Source organism: Brachionichthys hirsutus, chromosome 5 (assembly GCF_040956055.1).
Source record: "Brachionichthys hirsutus isolate HB-005 chromosome 5, CSIRO-AGI_Bhir_v1, whole genome shotgun sequence".
In the NCBI taxonomy this organism is placed as follows: domain Eukaryota; kingdom Metazoa; phylum Chordata; class Actinopteri; order Lophiiformes; family Brachionichthyidae; genus Brachionichthys; species Brachionichthys hirsutus.
The window spans coordinates 4585573-4605721 of NC_090901.1; the positions used below are offsets into that span (position 1 = coordinate 4585573).

Here is a 20149-nt window from a genome sequence, read left to right on the forward strand (position 1 = left end):
ACCTGCTGCAGGGAATACACCTTCTGCTATAAAAACATATACTGACTGATTGAGCAGTAATGGTTGACGATATTTCCACCATTTGCAAAGCAAGGTCAGGAAAAGACGATCGATCAGTGCCTTCTTTTTTTTCCATTCACTCTGACTCTTGCTAGGTTTATGTCTGCCCCCTGGTGGTCAACAGGAGGAACAGCGGTTTCATTTCTAGTAACTCCACATTTTCAGTTTTATTGTTCCCACTTAAACCAAGAGTTTGAAGCCCTTTGCCCTCTTATTACTACACATCAAAAAATGTATCACTATTTACTACCTTTCTATCTAAAGCATAAACCTCTTTCTGGAGATGTCAGTTTGAAAAAAACTACACAGACTGCTGTCACAGACCTCGACTTTTGTTCAGATAACAAGAGTTTGTGAACCTTACTTTGTGAAAAGCCTTTTTTTGTGTAACACTTGAGGATGAATACTGATAGTAAAGATCTGTCTGATGGATCCTCAGTTCCTGTGTCAGGACGTGACTGCAATAAAGATCTGCAGCTGAGCTCAGCTACCCACAGCAGACTGCACTAAGCACTGATTGAACACCTGATGGTAGTGATTAATTTGGACAACACAATCTTCAATGCTTTTTTTTAAAAAGTAGGCCACATGGCAGTGATTTTGAATTATTTTTTTTAATATGCATATAATTTTTCCTTTTTGGTCGTACATAAAACTACCACCCTAACCCTTGTTGTTGGGCTGACATGAGAGTAACAGGCGATCTGCCAGAGTCGTGGCCGATATACAAGTCCAGCATCTGCAGAAAAAGCCCAAAGGTGAAACTCCGTCATAGCATTGAGAGGTTGATCCTCATCCCAGTGAGAGTTCCAATGAAAATCAGCTTTGGCTGAAATATGTAGCTGACAGGCTGCCTGCAGCAGAAAGGATTATGCCTGGAGCCTGCATTATTAAGAGAAAGTCACTGCAGTTCTTCTTTGCTCCTGCAATATTTTTCAAAATTGTAATAATCAGCTGATTTTGAAAAAAATACATATTCCAGATTGCTACATCAAATGTGTTGCCCATATTCTGTGTGAACCCTGTGGAAATGATTATTTAAATGGACTCCTTTTAGGCCACGCTTAGACTATTTGATTTGATAATAAATAATAATACAAAGTGGTCTAAAATATTGATGAACGGATGAACTGGCGGCTGGTCCAGGGTGTACCCCGTCTCTCGCCCGTAGACGTCACTGGAATTCAAAAGTATCAGCTGATTAAAAACACAGGGAAATGCATAGATATTTCAAGTTGAGAAAGGAGAGATTTCACTGAGAGCTGAACTCAAATCACCGGCGTGCTAACCGACACGCAGTCAAACCAGCCAAAAGAAAATGTCCTCTTCACGCGAGACTCCCTGTATGTGTGACCATCACAGACACTTTGCACTGACTGACAGTGGTCTCTTTCATTCATCGGCACCAAACAGATGAACAGCGCTCCTTCCAGGGTTCGCCGCAAAGTGGTAAATCCATGTCCTTCTATCGAGGGCATTAACCTGACTGAAACGTGTTTCTGATGGCAGAGTAGGCATTTTAATTTGAAACTTAAGTACAAAACAACAAGCAGCTTTGATATGACAGCAACTGGAGAAAAAAAATGTTTCCATCGTGTTAAAACAGTCACAAAAAATATGATCCACTGTCACCACACTGGTTGATGATGGCGTAATGTCCAGCACTAATGAAACGCTGCGTGGGCATCGATTGTCAACATGTTATTGCTTCTACAGATGAGGAAATGGAATTCACATAGTGAATGAATAAATTCAGTTCAATATATAAATAAGTTATTTAGCCTGATACAAACATATAATACTTTACAATAGGTGTTTTTACACGTATATCCCTTTGTAAATACTGCACAGGGTGTTTGTTGGTCTTGCATTGGTCGGATGGAACCTTCATTTTCAATTTACATTCTGACAGTGAGAGAAAGAACACTTTAAGCAACTTTAAAAACGGTTCACAAAATGACACTGATCATCTCACAGAATAAATTGTGTGTTATCTACATCAGTGTGTATCCATTATCTGATCATGCTCATCTTTTCTTTTCTTTTTTTTTTAGTGCTAGCGTCACATTGATAAAAATTCACCATCGCCAATATAAATCATAAATAAAGCAATTAGCTTTATAAATACAAAACGTAAAAGGTCAACACAATCCCTTCTTAACACCCAAATATAAATGTGAACTAAGACATTTTTAAAATGCGTGTAGTGAAAACACAAACCTAACACCATTTCTATGTGTGTATCCCTCAGAAATCCGATGACGCGTATGGACCTGAATGCATCTCTGGATACACGCTGCAACTTAAAAGAAACTCTGGAGCTGCAGACACGGATCGCCTTGGTATTAACTCTGTTATCATCGCTGGATGACAGTAAATAAAGGACCATACAATATTTGAATATTTATTCATGCTTAATCAGACACGGTTCACTCTAAACAGATTATTCCATGTTCAAAATTGGCAGAAAAAGATCAAAACCACTTTGACATCTGTGGTGATTCATAAGCCAAATCTGTTTACCGTGAATCTTTGCCTGCTTGGACGCGATCAAGGTTGTCCTTAGCTTCCTTCCTGTGAGGACAATCACTTCTGTTTGGAGTACATTACGAACACTTTGGGTGCCCTCGATTATTAAATATATATCACATATGAGGAAAATGAGCATCTCACTTTGAATCATTTGTCCATCCAATCCTCGTATGCTGGCCTGTACACTGGCTGGAACCGCCGTGTTCTGCTTCGGGAGGCAGCGGTTTGCGTGTTAGAACATAAATTAGGTGACCGCTCGCTGGTGAGTGGGAGACTCTTTGGTCTCTTTTCTTCAGAGCCACAGGAAGAGTGTCAGTGAGGGAACCAGAGAGAGCTGAGGCTGTCCCTCAGTCTCAGGTGTCTCAGTGTGCAGCAACACACAGAGGTTGGGAGGTGGTTGAACGTTGCCTTGGCTGCCGGCATGTTGCTGCAGATGTGCCCTCTAGAGCAGGGAGCTGGGGCTTTCTGGGGGTGGCGGGGTTGTGTGCGTGGGGCTATGACGCATGGGAAGAATGTCATAGTGGCTGGGGACGTGGGAGCCGAGGGGAAGGTCATAGGGGCTCTGGGAGAAGCCGGTGGCCATTCCATTGGGTCCCTGCAAGATGCTTACGGACGGCTCTGTGGTAAATTCGGAAAGGGGGGGGGGGGGGGGGGGGGGGTAGGAGAAATTCATGAGAAGCACTGAAGCTGAAAAGGGTCGGGAACAGGACAAAGACAGACAGCTCACATTTCTCGTCCTCACTGCTCATAATGACTATACAGACCCTCACCGGGGGGGGGGGGGGGGGGGGGGGCAGACAGGCCATAAGGACCCTGCTGAGCTCCCCGCACCAGAGCAACAACGCACTCACCAACATCATAGACGTTCCTGCTCGCACTCCCCAGGAGGGTGGCGGTGCCTCCAAAGGGCACTTCACGGTGGGAGGGGGACTTCATCTCCACGTAGCCGCTCTCTGCGAGCTTGCAAGCCAGCCCTGGAGGGTCTCTGATGGTGGCGTATGGATTCTCACTATTTACGGAGCAGGAGCTGTTGCTGCACATGGAGCCCTTGATGCCATCTGCAGTTGCCACGAGACAAGAACATGTTCGGCACGACCAGTTATTGCAATGTTATTACCGCCGATGGTGTAACACTAAACAGACATCAGAGTGGGGCCTGAAGAATGCCAATGAAAATCATTGGCATTCATGAAGAAGTTATTTTGTCTCTGACAGCTGACTAATGGTGGTATATAGTAATCACAGTTCAAGGGGACAGAGTGGAAGGCTCATCTCATCCATAACAGTCTCATCAGTCTGATAAGAGGCCTCATTAGAGGTGGCAGCAGAGCCCCTTCAGACCGCTCTTTGCACCCCTGGGTCCCCCCCACGCCCACCGCCGACTGCACAGTGTGAGAGTCCAAATGACACATCGGGCAATGAGCCACAGAGAGCAATTATCATTGGAGCCCTCCGTGATCTTGTCCAAAACGTGAGATTTCACATAAATCATAGATAATATAGGAATATGGGATTTTTGAATCTGAGAAATAGCAGTTTCAGAGGGGAGGAGACACCGAAGTGGGGGGGGGGGGGCTGTTGCACATAAAAGGGTGTTGGTACTGCTGATACTAGATGCTGTGTGTCTGCATTCACACACACACACACACACACACAAGTGCTGTCACTGCAGTGAATTATTTACCTTTTTTGGAGCCTCTCTGTGTCTGCGTCTCCTCGCGTTGAACGTCTGGAACAAATGTCAAAATGTGCGTGTGAATGTTGAGGAGACATACGGCATCTCATTAATGTATGATGCATTATATTAAAGAATAAGCGGAGGGACTGAGACTTTCATCCACCAGCTGTCACATTTCTCCAGGGCGTCCAAACTTCTATAATCACCACAGGCCATAATGGGATTTTATAACAGAACATCATGGAGAGAGGATAGTTTCCATACGCCAGGATGGAGGGAGCCACTGGAAATTCCACATTTAAATATGTCTGATTCTTTTCATCAGGATCAGTGCATTATGAATCTTTTTTTAAATTAGTGCTGCTGCTTAATGGTGGAAACATTGAGTATTGGAACCAGGGATTTAAGCTAGTTCACAACCCAAGAGTGCGTTATCTGAAAGGTGGCACTGGGGTAGGTGAATAAAAACTAATGAGCTCACGTTGAGCCTCTTCACCTCTGCAGAACTGCTTTCTCCCTCACCCTCTATCTCATATAAAAATCAGAGCAAAGTTCTGGTCTAACAAGAAGCCGCTGGTTAATCGTCATTCACAGCAGGTAAGCTACGGCCGGGCTGCTGCCCGTATGAGGCTTTTACAAATGACACATACGTCTTTGCCCTTGAAGCGACGATTCGAAAAGTGCACGGCATTCAGGATGAAGGCAGCGCAGTGCAGCAAGGGAGCGGAACACTGACCTGTGTCACTGGGATTGCAGTACGCTCTCCATTCTGAGCCATTTCTGCCTTTTAGAGTGCTTGACTGCAAAATAAATGACAGGCTTCAGCGTTATCACATGGACAAATGAAAATGTGTGAAGAGTGGCCATACTTTAAGGGTCAGAGTGCCGTCGAGGTTGCTGGAGATGGTCGAGATGACATTACACTGGGCCACAGTGTGGTAACTGGGATTGGAGAAGCACTGGCCACTGGCCACTGCGCCGCTGCTCTGGGCTTGCCGGATCTCTGCAGCACTGGTCCTCATAGCCACAGCACTGCCACAGTCTGAGGGTTCAAACAGCAGGTGGAGAGCAGTGACAAAACAAAAGTCTTTAAAGTATGAATATGCATGAATATTTTAACATAAATGCTTGTGTTGGTTCACCATGAACTTATTCTGAATATATGTCTGATTGATGGAAAGATCAACACATATTTTCTAAAATGATTCAACCTGAAACAATCTGTTGCGGCTTAATTTCATTTTAAGAATGGCTGAAGTAATTAACAGATCATTTCTACAACTACGCTTGCATTTGTTCACAGTAAGCCGTGCCTTCACTGTCTTACCAGACAGAGCGTAGTCTGTGTTGCTCATGTGCATTGCCTGTGAGTAGGACACACTGGGTTGGATCTCGTGTCCTTTGTCCCTCTGTCTCTGTCTGTACCACACAAACAGACTGAGCATGGCCATGATGATGAGGAGGAGAAAGATGATGCCCATGACTGCACCTGCAGACTGGCGCTCTGAGCCTCGCGCCGGGCTAATCTTGGTGTATGGGTTCAGCTCCTCCATCATCAGAGCTGCTACAGAGAAAACACAGAATGTGGGCTGCTCCACCACGCCGTCCGCATGTCTTCTCGAGTGACGATGCAGCAGAGAGCTCCGGCTCACCGCCAACACTCCTCACCTTGATCGCAACGAATGCCTTTATACCCAGGACTGCAGTAGCATGTCCCTGTCACGTAGTCACAGGTAGCATTGTTCAGGCACTCGCACAGCTGCTGGCAACCATATCCAAACGTACCAGCATGACACTCTGCATGAGGGACAGGGGCATTATTACATCCATAAAAACCGAAGCACTTAAGAGAGCGGGGGCAAAAGAGTTTATGTGACACACACACACACATCCACAGGGTAATTTGTTCAGAGCTGAAATGGAATGGGACCACTCAACTCTGCTCACAGCTTGCTCCAATGAAGCCCGTTCTGCAAGCACACTGGCCAGTGACGTGGTCGCAGTCTGCACCGTTTTGGCAGTGGCAGACTTCAGAGCAGTCCCTGCCGTAGAATCCTGAAGGACAGCCTGTGACAGAAATGTGGAAAATGTTGGGGTGGGAGGGGTGGAGACAACAAAGCCAAAGGAAGACAATGTGAAGAGTCAAGGCCATATCGCTGGGGGGGGGGGGGAAGAAAAATCAATACAATTCAATGCCTCTGCAGCATGCTCAATAAGGGACGATGCGAATGAATGGAAATGAAGCATTTCCTGTTCATTATCAACATGTGGGGTGGAACTCAAGAACAAGACAACTGGAAAGAGTAACACACTACATGGAAAAAAAAATCTAATTCCAATCAAAAGAACAGAAACATGACAACAGAATATAAACCTTTGGGATGATTGATAATGTAATTCCAATCCATGGACTCATGTTGATCAGATCAATCTCCGACTAAATTAACTCTAATAACTGCATTAATGAAATCCGAGTCTGATGTTGGTCTCTCTTAACACACGTAGATAATAAAACTAATAACCAGTTAACCAGATGCCCAAACGTTTTACTCATCATCTGCTGCAGTTCTGTCGGACTGCCAGTAGATGGCACTGCGTGTCCGCTCGCTGGATGGCAGGGACTCACGCTGTGTGCAGTAGAGTCCGGCCCAGCCTGGGCTGCACCTGCACTCCCCATCATAGGCACTGCACTGGGCTGCGTTGTGACAGTTACACGAGTTGAGACAATCGGGTCCCCAGTGCCCAGAGGGACAGGCTGCAGACGCCAGAGACACAGTCAAGCTCACAGTCACACACCCTCCAAAAGCATGCTGAATGTCCTTTGATTCAATAAAATTCCCAAACCCATAATTTGCTACATTTGATGGGATGTATTATTCATGTTAAATAATCAAAAAAATAAAGGACCGGTAATGTATCTGATCATATAGGTTATTATTAATTCATTTAATTAATGCAAGGAAAAAAACATAAATTTCCCAAGACATGATGACGCAAAGCTCTGCTCTGCAACTCAGACCTTCAGTGCCATTAATCAAAGAGCATAAGATATTACAACAATCATTTAGGCTACTGAGCTGTTCTGTGCGAGCTGGGGCTGAGGGTAGCACTTAGAATGTGTACGGTCATGAAAATGATTTATGTACATGACGGTAAATGACAGACAAAAAAAGAGATCAGAGAAAATAAGCACATTAGCCCCACGCTGAAGAAGTGAGCCATACCCTGGGAGCAGTCCTCTCCTATCCATCCAGAAAAACACTGGCAGGAGCCATCGATGGGGTTGCAGGTACCGTTGTTGCTACAGAAGCAGACCTCAGCACAGGCCCTTCCATACCTGCCGCTTGAACAGACTGTCATGATAAAAAAGACAAAGAATATTTCACAAACGAAACCTATACAGCAACATGCAGCAATGTCGCTCACATGCAAAGACAACAACATTATGACATCAAACGTATAATTATTATCGCATTTATACAATTTAATTGAGAGGTGTTCTGAACATTGTGCATAATGAATGGTATCGATCGGTTTGAGTGGCTGTGTAGTGAAACCATTTGTTGGAAACAACAGGAGTCGTCGTTCACGGCCTCCAGTGGCACAACTGCCCTATTTCCACTTAGAAGAGTGAAATGAGTGATGTGCCACATAATTAAAATAGACCATGTACACAGGCCACTGTATACATTTTTTATGAAATTAATTATTCAGTGCTCTCACACACTGTTTAATAAAAGATACAATTTCTAATGAAACCGCCATTGTGTTTTCTTGTTGGGCTGGGAAACAAATTGAATCAAGGTGTACCCGTCAGGATGAGGAGATGCAGCATCAACAGACACATCAAAGCCTTTGTATAAAGAGAATAGCCCGGCGTTAGAACTATCAGATAAGGTGGCCGGCTGGGAAAGAAATGGATCTAACTCATTTTCATGTGGGGTGATTTTAATGATTGCATTTCAAACGGCTTTCTCCTCTTCCTGAGAGCTCTTTCAAGCTTCTTCCTTTGTCATTAGGCCCCTGGGTTGGCTCCCTCATATTGCTGCCGCTGAGGTTTCAAGGCTCAAAACACCATGAGGGCTTCATTAGACTGGGACGCAGTGTGCTGGACAGAGGACAAGTGAGGACGCCAAAGGAGCTCGATGAGAGCAGAATGGCTACGATGCTGGCCACCTCTACCACTCATGGCCTAACGCTTGTGCACGGGTAATTACAGGCTGACAAATTAGGGCGAGCGCTTGATTTTTATCTCCTTTCAGCTCACCTATTAAACTTTTATTTGTAAGACGTTGCTTAAAGCCATGAAAGAGAATACAAAAGTCTCTGATTGGCTTTCAGGAATTTATTAAAAAGTCAATCATGGGATTCAAATTTGGAGTATATTCATAGGCAGGCGTCTGAGTAATGAACATTAAAGTCATTATCAAATGAACTGTAAGCTTTTAGCTATAAAATACCTGAAAAGTGACTATTAAATTCTGAATGTATGAACAAGCACCTCCGTGTGTTCAGTTTTGAATGTCTGTGTATTTAATCAACGTGCTTCGAGACAAGAGTATCGCTAATTCACCCTTAAACACTTTTTTTTTAAATCTGCTATGATTCTAAAAGAAAAAGATCAACTTCCAACTTACGTATAAATTAGGCAGTAAATCTCCTCGCGATTCAAACAAGCATTTCCAAGAATAAAACTCTCCCGACTTGCTTTCGAATTACATTCATATTGTTTATCTTGTCTGTTTGTGAAAAGAAATTCACACACAGTAAAATGAGGCAGAGGTTCAAGCAATATTTTCTTGATACAGGAGCGTACTGCACGCTGCTATTCTTTTTGGTCTGTGGCGTACAGATAATAGCTATTATGCACATAGTTTCAGGGCTAAGATGCCTGCGTGAGAGACAACAGGCTAACTGTTGATTTTTCATTCAAGTCTTTAGCACAGCAAGAACTGCAGGAAAACATGCAGATATAGCCACGAAACGCCGTGACAGTATATTTTTTCTCTTATTTTAAAGTCAATGTTTTCACCTAACCATTTAAATGCAGACTGCATCTTGTGCCAACGCAAAATGCCATGACATTTTTAGATATAAACAGTCCTTGCCTTTTCCAAAAGTAACTTTTACAATTTTACATAGAACGAGTTTGACAGTAAGAGAAACAGCAGGGGAAAGGTTAAAGGGACATGGAAGGCTACATACCTTGGCTGCACAGAGAACCGGAGAAGCCAGACAAGCACTCACAGTGGCCTGTGACATGGTGGCATGGCCCGGTGCTGTGCACACACTGTGGACACGACTGGCTGCAGCGGTGCCCGTAGAACCCCGAAGAGCAGACTGCAGCCAGCAGAGCATGGAAGGGGGGGGAGGGGGGCGAGGAAATCAGTTGACAGTGTTGGATGGCACATGAGGCATATAATAATGCAAAAAGAAAAAAGGCACGACAAGCGTGATTAAGGGGTTGCAGCAAAACCAAGGCCGGAAGAATTAAAGCAGAGAAGACAGGGGGAGACACGAAGGGAGGGAGAGAGCAGAAAAGTCCGTTTTTAAAGTAATCACTCCCATTTTTTCTGCTGCCAGAGACAGAATAGCAAAATAGCAACAAAGAAGAAAAAAAGAACAAGTGAAAATCTGTTTTATGTAGAGTCTTGAGAGCATCTCAATTATGTATAAATGTCAGCAACAAACAACTGTGGGTTTATAATCTAGATTTTATTGAACGGTTGCTGCACATCAGCAGGAATTCAAAAGTCGGCAATTTTCCACTTAAAGTTTCAACAGGGGCAGAACTGCAAAACTGCAATTATGAGGTTTTCTCCTTATGAGAACATTATCTGTGTAAACATCCTTACACACACACACACACACACACTCACACAGATGTACCCAGACCTGGTTTAACTGCTGTGTACAGGTTTGTGACTGTGACTTTCATTGCCAATCAGTGAGCTCATCACTTGCGAGCAGCCACAGACACACCTCATTCAGAAAGCAGAGCTAGCGCTCCCATTGAGCCTGGCCTCTGATGAGGCGAGGGCGCAGAGTATCCCGCTGTGAGTTGGCTGTGGAGGACAGGGTAGCGGGGTGAGTCTGTATGCTGAAGGGGTACAGCCGCTGTGATTAAGTGATAGCAGTGATGAGGGGTTTGCAGTCAAGCAGTTGTGACCAATCGCCAAATAACTGTTTTTCTCTTCCTGCAGAGCTCAGCCTTCAACAATTCTTCAAAGATCAACCCAAGGGCAACGCTGTGATGGAGTTTGTCGCTGCCCCATTGTCAGTCTGGCTATTTCTCACAGAAACAAAAAGAAGGCGGCTCACTTCGTTTGCAAGAGGTCCCTCTGTATCCGGGTGCACAGACACAAGCGCCATCCTCTGGAGAGCACGATCCTCCGTTCTGGCAGGAGCAGCTGACTGAACAGTTTGGTCCCCAGAAGCCCTGAGGGCACACGTTGTCACAGTGGATTCCTGCAGGCATGGCGCAAAGACAAATATTCAGATGATGAATGCTAAGAGGAAAGAATAATTTAAGCAACATGTTAATAAAAACACATCAAGGCACAGCGTTCACAACGCCTGTGCACAGTGGATCTGTGGAGGGTCATTCGCCCAGCATGGATCCTCGATTCACTTTAGAGCTAAATTAAGATGCTGCTGTTTGTTAGTTCAGCCTTCTTACTTTGTTTCTACTTTCCAAATGCACTTATTTTAGATCTGACTGGGGCTTCCTGCCAGTGCACTGTGTTGATTAACAGGGTTGGGTCTCCCGAGATGCCCGGCTTTTCTCCCATTCTCTTTCAGCAGAGCCGCGGTAGCGCTCAGAGCCGAAGGGAAGCACTCAAGATACAAGTGCGCAGTCTAGAAGTGTCACTGTGTGTTGGCCGTAGTTCCAACCAACAAACGCAAAACACTGCATCCATACAGAGTTGTCACTGTGCACATGAATACATTAGCACATCCGTCGGAGATTGCAAAAAAAAAAAAAAAAAAAAAACAGAGCTGCGAAGTCTCGTGTACAGTATATACGCGGGTTTACAAAATTAAATGTATCTCTGCGAAGGAGAAGGCACATACACACAGTTGGAGGCGCATATTAATAGACACACACACACACACACACACACACACACACACACAAACGCTGCAACCTTTCAAGCACCAACCCTCAGTTTGAAACCTCATTTGAAATTTTCTTTGAGTGAAAATATCTGAGTGGTGTGACCATTAAAATAGAATTAGAGCAGTATCTTTGAATTAAACCTGTACTGCTCTCCAGGGACAAATGTTACACAGCACCCAGGATGCCTCAAGGCGGCAACGGAGAAGAAAACGAGTGGAAATGTTAGTGCTGATGAGGAGGAGACTGTGATTTAGTCAGAAGCCCAGCTATAGACATCAAAAGAAGGGCAACGCTTTTGCAAGTATGTCTGAGGTTCTGCTAGGCCAGGCAGAAAAACCATGACTGCCTTTACCGTTGGAAAATGAATGCAGGCAGAGCATCACACTTTTCAGTCTAATGGTGGCACAGAGAGGGGCTTTGGATGCCTTCAGTGGGGAAGAAGAAGAAAGAGTGAGAGAAGCCAGAACCGAAGCCTCTTCAAGAGAGGCTTTTCATTGAGGTCCCACGATCCAATTTGTACAGAGTGAGCAACGGCGAGCAAATGTCTCTCTCTCAGTGCATTCACACACATTCACACTGAATCTCGCCAGAAAATAAAAGGTCCTATTCTACATGGACTAAACAGAAGCCTCTGCATCGAGTGTCCACTGATAGACATCTCAAATCTCTGGTGGCTGATGTCAGGCATACGAAAGTTCAGAAAGAGCTGTGTGTGTGTCAGACTACGCAAAGTCATGTACATGTGAACACTCCTGGTGTTAAGTTCACTGAAATATGATGCAAAACCCTCAATAATTTATCATTGATAATAATAATTGCTTAGTAGCGCAAAATAGGAGGAGATATCAGCAAAAAAATAAAAATAAAGAAAACTGTCTTTCTGTAAATAACATTTTATTCCATCGCTCACTTCGCCCCTAACTCGGAATCCCACATCTCCCTGTCTGTGGACGCGCCTTCCTTCAGGTAGTCCATTGAAAAGCCTCTACAGCGTAGATACGTGTGTTTGTCCGGCACACTGGGTCGCATGTCGCCCCGAGTCCTGCACCCCGGTGACTCAATTAAAGCTGACAGATGGTCCAGACCGGTGAAGGATTCAGAGCATGAGACCCATTTTGCCACCTCGATTCTTGCAGATAATAAAACCCACATTGTTTCCCAGAATAAATGCCCTAAGCTCAGGAGGCTGAATGGGGTAGACTGTCGAGAGCACATAGGCTTGACCTTTGCTGCTGAATCTATTCCCTCCCTGACTGCACCTCTCCACCCTGTCTCAGAAACCAGGGTCCTCAGGTAGCCCCCTGCATTTGACATTCAGATGCAGTGCTTGATTTTTGCGCATAATGATCCTTAACACTTCCCTTACCCCCCGTCTCTTTCCCTGTAAATGTTTCTTTTTCAAAAGACAAGAAATAAAGTGCAGAAACATGTTTATGTAAATGTGAGAATGTTGGTCCAAAGGGGAGCGTGAATGGAATCTTCTGATAAAGACGCATGAGAGCTTGTGCATTCACATTCCACGACAGCTTACAAAAACAGAAATAAACTACAATGAAAAAATATCAGCGTTTGCATTTACATCTTATGAAAATAATCTGGGCACACAATTTCATTCTGCCTTCCTAATATTTGTTTGGTGGGTCATGTGAATAAGCAGTAATGGATGGAATATAAGCATGAGTGCATAAGAGCACCCAATGTGTCAGCAAAGATAATTCATTTTCAGTACACACACCATTTTCTCATGCATATGCCCAGCTGACTCAGTGGTGAAAATAAATGTAACATTTCATTAACAGAAAACTGCTTGGTTGTTCTGTAAAAAATACATCAAATAATAAATCAGACTGTCCCTCCTTATTTACCAACAAACTTCTGTCTTTTCAGCAGCTAAAGGTAAATAGAAGGTTGAGGTTTCAGCCCATTCTCATTACTGTATTAAAGTAATACTGACCTGTCCAGCCGGAGTAGCAGCGGCAGTAGCCGCTAACTGGATCACAACCATCAGCATGGCCACAGTCACAGCGCTCACGGCACTCAAACCCATAGGTGCCATCCTGGCAAAGATAGAGTATCACTGTTACGCTGTCAAATGGGCACAAATAGACATGGTGCTATAAGTTGTACAGAGACCAAACGATTTGGGGGGGGGTTCCTTGCAGCCCCATCCAGTTAAAAAAAGCAGACTCACAGGGCAGGGCTCGTCACAGGACTGCCCCCTCCATCCAGGAGAACATGTACAGATGCCGTCTACAGGGTCACAGGCAGCGCCGTTGTTGCATGAGCACGTCTGATTGCAGCCCAGACCCCACGTGCCACTGGAGCAGAGGATGGAGCAGTCCACACCCTGCCAGCCTGAGGAGTAGGTGGATTCCATCCCATTTATAATTTAGCATAGGCAGAGAACCAAAACAATCAAATCTCAGGTTCAAACCCTCAAGATAAATGGGATGGATTTTTTTGTCCACTATCTTTCAAACAGAAGCACCATAAACACTACGGTAACTTTTACTGAGGTGAGATCGGGCAGCAGTTGCTTGAATATTTACTTTTTTTCTTTTGGAACTTCTGTGATTTACATTTTGTAACCTATCTATTCCGGAATGTATTTTATTTTTGCATGGTGGGGGGGGGCTCATTCCAGTCACCTGTGCTCATTCGCTCACCAGCAGCTAATCACTCATCAGCCCGGACACTACTGAGGCTCTGCTCCTGCCACGCCCATCTTACCTGCCTTGGCCTGTGATAATGGATTATCAAATAAGGTCATTTAAAGCTGTTTCCTCCAGGTAGGCTTTGATTTATCTTAAAAAATATTATGAACAATAAATAAGAAATAATGCGGCTGGTCTAATAGTTTCTCATTGCACTTCAATATAATCACAGAGTGCAGAATAATAAGCTTATAGGATATATCATTGATTAAAAAGAATAGTGGAATAAATGGACAGGGGTCATCTGGTGCAGTAGTTCTGTCTACATCATGTACATAAAACTACTGACAAGGGATTCAGACCAGAAGTACAATTTGCAATTGTCCAAGCCTTGTTTATACAAGTAAAAATACCTGGCTTGTTACATGATAAAGAATGCAGTACAGTCAATTTAGAGTATATCATAAAGCTCTGATGCAAGCTTCACTGATTCATTTATACTTTACCCTCTCTGCAGATGCAGGAGCCGTCGACTGGGGAGCAAGAGGCCTGATTTTGGCAGGAGCAGGTGGACATGCAGCCTGGCCCGTACAGACCAGGAGGACACACCGTAGCACAGTCCTCTCCCTGGGGTAGGAATAATGCAAAGTTACGAGGCAAACAATCAGCACGGCAATAAATGCTGACTCTGGAAGACCCGAGGAATAATATAGTCTGAACAGACGCAGGCACTTCTCCTCACCTTATGGAGGTGTTTATTTAGACCAGTCATACTGTATCTGTATGCAGAATGGGGAGCAAAGAAAATATAAAACTGACTGGATTTATGATGGTATCTAAAGTTCAAGAAGAGGCGCCACACTTGATCTCCCCAAGCTATCACCTCGCAGCTTCCAATTATGCACTATATATTCTGTCAGTGCTCCAGCCATACTTCTCCTTTCGCAACCATGCTCCATTCCACCTCTCTCTTATGGGGCGGGGTGGTGGTCGTGGTGGGGGTTCTCAATTTTCATCAGACTTCAAGCCAGAGAATCCTGACCATTTCACCATCTGGTGCCGACCGAGCTAAGACACAATCTACTGTTCTGTTTAGGCCACTGGCAAAATAATGTGCTTTTGAAATAATAATCCTGGGTTGTAATAAAATGTAATAAGTTTTGAAAAATGCTTCTATGAAACTATAACCTGCAAGGTGCTGCAGACAAGGAAACAAAAAAGTGTCTGTGACCATAAGTTTGATTGCATTCCCTGGTCCAGTGATGCAGTCCTAAAAAAAGTCTCGCCCATCACCTCAAAGATCAAACTCAACACTGAGTTTGCAGAGTGACAAAACAATTACTTAACCAAACTGGGAACAATGGAATATTAATGAAAATGTCAAACCAATAAATGCCATGTGTACCTGTACGAACATGGAGGCATCTCACAGACTTCCTTGGCAGACTGCAGCACTCAATTTTCTACTAGTGCACACTGATGGACCCCCCCCCCCCCACCATTCCATTTAACTTTAGTGCTAAAGGACATGGAGTATACTCCTTACCTGTCCTCTGCAGCCTGCTGTGATTATAATTTCTCTGCTTTAAGAGCTGAGAACAAACTACTTCCATCCTAAAATGGAGATTACAGTCAATCTATGGCTTCCCATGTAGTCTCCCTTTCAAACCCTGCCTTGAGTGACAGGTGACACAATAATTAGAGTTCTAATTAGTGGCCCAGAGGAGTCCTGTGTGGCTTGGCTTTGCTCGCCATAGCACCGGCGGGGTTTGCTGGCTGCACGCTGCACTCATTATCATTTTGAACTCTGTTTAAACAGGAGGCAGGAGGAGATGTGCCAGCATACGCCAGGGGCGGAACATGCATCTTAAAACATCTCTCCTCCCCACACACCACATAAAAGCGCCTGTCTCTGAATGAAATTTTTATCAATCAGATGCAATAACCTTTGTTCTCTTGGAAATGACAGATTTGAAACTGCTAACAATAGCAGTTCAGTTACATTTGTTAGTTGCATAGAGAAGTTCGACCAGTCATGGGGGGGGTTCGGATCGTCTTCAGAGCCAAAGCACTTTACTGGTGACTGGACTCATGGATGAAACACCATGCAAGCCACAAATGGCCGCATGGATTTTGCTGCATTCAGAGCTGCGTCGGATTCCACTTGGTTTCGCCCTCATGGTGAGGAGACCAATGGCTTCCCTGCTCCCAAGAGGAGAAAGGCAGCTAGCTCCCTCATTAGCTGACTGATTCATATTCCTTCTTTGCTGTGAAGGATAGAAGCCTGGATGTGGAGAATCATTATTAATACAAGGGCTGTCGGTCCATTGCACGAGAGCAGCAGGACCTTACGTAACGACACAACCGAGGCAGCAGCCAGACCTGAGCGTCTGAGAGGCAACGCGGTCGTCCTTTACCGAGGCGCCTGCAATTAGCATCTTAATGTAATAGGAGAGCTTTTTATTTAAGAAAGAAGGCCTCTAACTGACACAACATTGATCAGTGTGGAACCCATTGAGCGTGGACGCAAAAAGCACCACTAATTACGAATCAATCCCACTCCATCGAACTGTTGGATGAATTACTGCAGTTTAAAATTCACGCAGCAGTACAGCAAATCAGTCTCTCAACCTTTTCACGCGGTCAGAGACAGGAAAATTATTTGTTTTTAGGAACTAAAGCAGCAGATTGAATTTAAATTGAGACTCATTAATAATTCAGAGAGAGAGAAATCAGATACAGAGTACTTTCTTTTTACATCAGGACAAAATCTTAACGTACACACACGCTTCAGGGAACAATGAATGAGCAACGTGTAATCATTTTGTCCCAGTCAAAAAGAGCCTGTCCAATTACGAGAATTAAATCAAGCATGTGGGAGTTCAGTCTGCTCCAAAATATAACTTTGTTTGTCTTCCAATCAGGCTCCACAGCCAAGATGCACCAAAAGACCCCTGTGGGGGCCCCAGTGTCCTCTGTCACAATTTAAAAACCCTACTGCATTACAATGTTAATGTGCATGTGACCAAATGTTACGCACTCAAAGGGAAGGGCCAGGATCACAACTCTAATCTCTAAGAAACCATCTGTGTTGTTTGCACACTTTGCTAAGCGCTGCCCGCACCTCCTCCGCCTACTCCTTCAGTAAACACACCGACATGCCAGGCTTCCATATGAGGCATGTCTGCCCCATCTGACTGTCAACTCCTGCCCTCTAGGTCTGTTTAATGGATCTGGCAGCGCTTCCCAGCAGCCGCCAAAGAGAACAGGTGGAGCAAATTAAGACACAGTCTGCGGCCTCGCTCGGAAGCGCCGTTCACCGCAGCGGCCTGCTGCACAGGCAATTTCCACTGGAATGTAATGTTGGCAGAAATGTTACCCTCTTGGTCTCTGTTGCTCTGTAATATCAGATTAAAAGGCAACAAACACAACGAGAAAACTGATCAAGGTTACTCAACTAATTTGACGGTTGCACAGTAGAAAGTACGGCTGCACAAAACTACTAATAATGGAAACAAACAAAGGCCAAAGAATGCATTTTCTGCCTTGGATCGTTCACCACTTGACTATCTTATGCTTATGTCATGTCATATCAGCTGTATTTGTAGAATGCCAATAATGTATACAATGACCCTAGACCAGAGAAGGAATCATTTGGTGGGGAATTTCTTGTACCTACTGCACATTATAAGGCTATAATAAAATGCCTTATCTTGTTTCTGCCTACCTGTGTACAAAAAGTAATCCTGGGACCAGTTCCAATGCATTACAGCCACACTGACACAAACATTACACAAATAAAATGAGATATACACCATAACAACAACCTTCACGAGAAAAGCACACAGAAGGATGAACTATTTCAGCATGTGGTGTGAGTTTCATTATATATATATATATAACCCAGTACTGGTACTCCTTTGCAATTTTTATTTCATATATATATGTTATGCTCACTGTATTAAATATATATGTGTGACTAATCTAATATTTGCTGGACAATTATATGAAATCAATAGCGTAAATACAAATTGATTCCACAATTACAGAAGAGAAAAGAAGAAGATTAAAGTGACGACATATAATGACTTAAATGAGTAGAATGTTTTTTAGGATATTTATTTTTGCCATTTTGTTATCTTTTCCTTTTTATTACTCTGCCAGGAAACTCCAAGGTTTGGGCAACACATTTGTGTTTTGTGATTCTCTCCAATAGGAGATGTAGTTCTCATGAGGCCAAGAAAAGGCTAAATAATAAAAAATAAATGGCTGCAAATAATGAAATATATAGCATCTTGGAAAAACAAAAGAATGAAACATTGCTATGGTAGCAGCCACTGACTTTCACACAATCAATCGGCAGTTACATACTCACCGTGAACCCAGGGGCACAAATGCAAGCACCTGTGACAGGATGGCAGTCAGCTCCATTGGTGCAGGCACACCGCAGCATGCAACCCTCTCCATAGTATCCAGACGGGCAGGTCTCATTACAGTACAGCCCTGTCCATCCTGCGGAGCAGGTGCATTCACCAGAAAGAGGGTGGCAGCTACAACATAATGAGAAAGAAAGATGGAACAACAACAGGAAGGTGAGGGAAAGTTTCAACCCTGAGACTATCAACACCTACTTTGTGAGAGGGGTCAAAGTGTGAAGTCTTTGCTAACAGCATTCATCTATCTACATAGTTCATGTCTACGCGCCCCCAGAAAGATGAGCTGCCCCTTTTATCCTTCGTTCTGGAATGACTTATGTGGTCTCTGCCCAATTCCAGCCGGAATCAGAGTATTAACATTGCATTAACAATGAATGGTGCTGAGAAATTATGAATGAAGCAAGGGTCGCGATTAAAAGCTAACTGCGTGACAAGGATAGGAGGTGTCCGGACTTCAGATGACTGCTTGGCTTTGAGCTGAAATGAAGCAAAATTGGGTCGGAGAAGTCTTTAATCTGCAGGAGAGATGAGGAAGCTGTGTGTGGCTGGTTCCTGATCATATTGCATGGAGGTCTCACTTACCTTACAGTGTTTGTGGTGTTACAGGGGCAGTACTTGTCACAGATTAAGCCATAGAGGCCTGGGGGGCAGAATCTCTCTTGGCAATTAGGGCCTTTGAACCCTATTTCACACAGACAGGCTCCATTGATATGGTGACACTTGGCTCCATTCTGACACTCACAGCTCTGGTCACACTGTGGACCAAAGCTGCCCACGGGACAGTCATCTTGACACCTGAAGGACAGATAACACTGCATGTCTTAAATGCGTGTTCTTAAAACAGTCAAGTACATCACGACAAATAAGAGCCTGGAATGTTGACGTGACATTCAAATATTACAAAGGCTAAATCATCGATTAGCTGATAGCTATTTCAGTGCCCGACTGAATGTTTATGACATCATTAGGCAAATTCGCTCACAAATGTGTTTTCGCTCTCTTTCTATCTTGTATGCGCCTAAATACAATAACTTTTGTTTCAAAACTCAAATTTGACAAAACCTTTATATAAAAATCAACAAAAAGATGTTACACATTCTATATTGGTCTGTTAAATGTGAAAATATATTTATATTTCACCTAACCTTTCTCACTGTTAGAGATGCAAACTCGACCATTTGTTCACCACTTTAAATATTTATTTTGGATAAGGCAAAAATTGCCAGATAGTTTTTCTTTGCAACTTGTTCTAATTTTTAAAGGAAAGTGCTAATGGTAAATAATACATATTTAATTTGAACGTATTGTCGGACTGCTATTACCGTGAGGACATTACAGGAAAGCTCTGATAGTGTCCCGCTGTTCACGATCAGAACATCAGTATCTCAGCGATCGACGTCAGCCACAGAAATTAAAAGTGCTAGAACTGAGTTTCTCCACATGAAGAACTGAAGTCAGACAATTGATTTTTTTTATCTCTCTTAAATATACTGACTTCCATACAACATCCTCCTATAGAATCAACCCCCAGAGTCTAACAAAGCTAATACAAATAGCTCAATTAAATTATAAAATGGGGAAGTTAGTTTCACGTTTAAATTACCCTCACTTTCGTTTTATCGGGGGGACGATGGTATTACAATACAAGACAGCAGAGGTTGGAGGCTAA

At 43.8% G+C, this 20149-nt stretch overlaps 1 protein-coding gene across 1 annotated transcript in view; it reads right to left on the bottom strand.

The window, feature by feature from the left end:
* Positions 1-3034: 3034 nt before the first annotated feature.
* Positions 3035-20149, bottom strand: part of megf11 (multiple EGF-like-domains 11) — a 39438-nt gene continuing 22323 nt past the window's right edge. The window contains exons 9-25 of the mRNA XM_068739023.1: positions 19063-19275; positions 18420-18594; positions 14551-14671; positions 13582-13745; positions 13345-13447; positions 10592-10738; positions 9476-9610; positions 7495-7623; positions 6897-7025; positions 6209-6337; positions 5939-6067; positions 5598-5834; positions 5140-5312; positions 5007-5070; positions 4277-4321; positions 3444-3650; positions 3035-3210 (exon numbers count right to left, since the gene is read on the bottom strand). Coding sequence (XP_068595124.1) covers positions 3035-3210; positions 3444-3650; positions 4277-4321; positions 5007-5070; positions 5140-5312; positions 5598-5834; positions 5939-6067; positions 6209-6337; positions 6897-7025; positions 7495-7623; positions 9476-9610; positions 10592-10738; positions 13345-13447; positions 13582-13745; positions 14551-14671; positions 18420-18594; positions 19063-19275 — 2476 coding nt within the window. The remainder of the gene's footprint in view (positions 3211-3443; positions 3651-4276; positions 4322-5006; positions 5071-5139; positions 5313-5597; positions 5835-5938; positions 6068-6208; positions 6338-6896; positions 7026-7494; positions 7624-9475; positions 9611-10591; positions 10739-13344; positions 13448-13581; positions 13746-14550; positions 14672-18419; positions 18595-19062; positions 19276-20149) is intronic.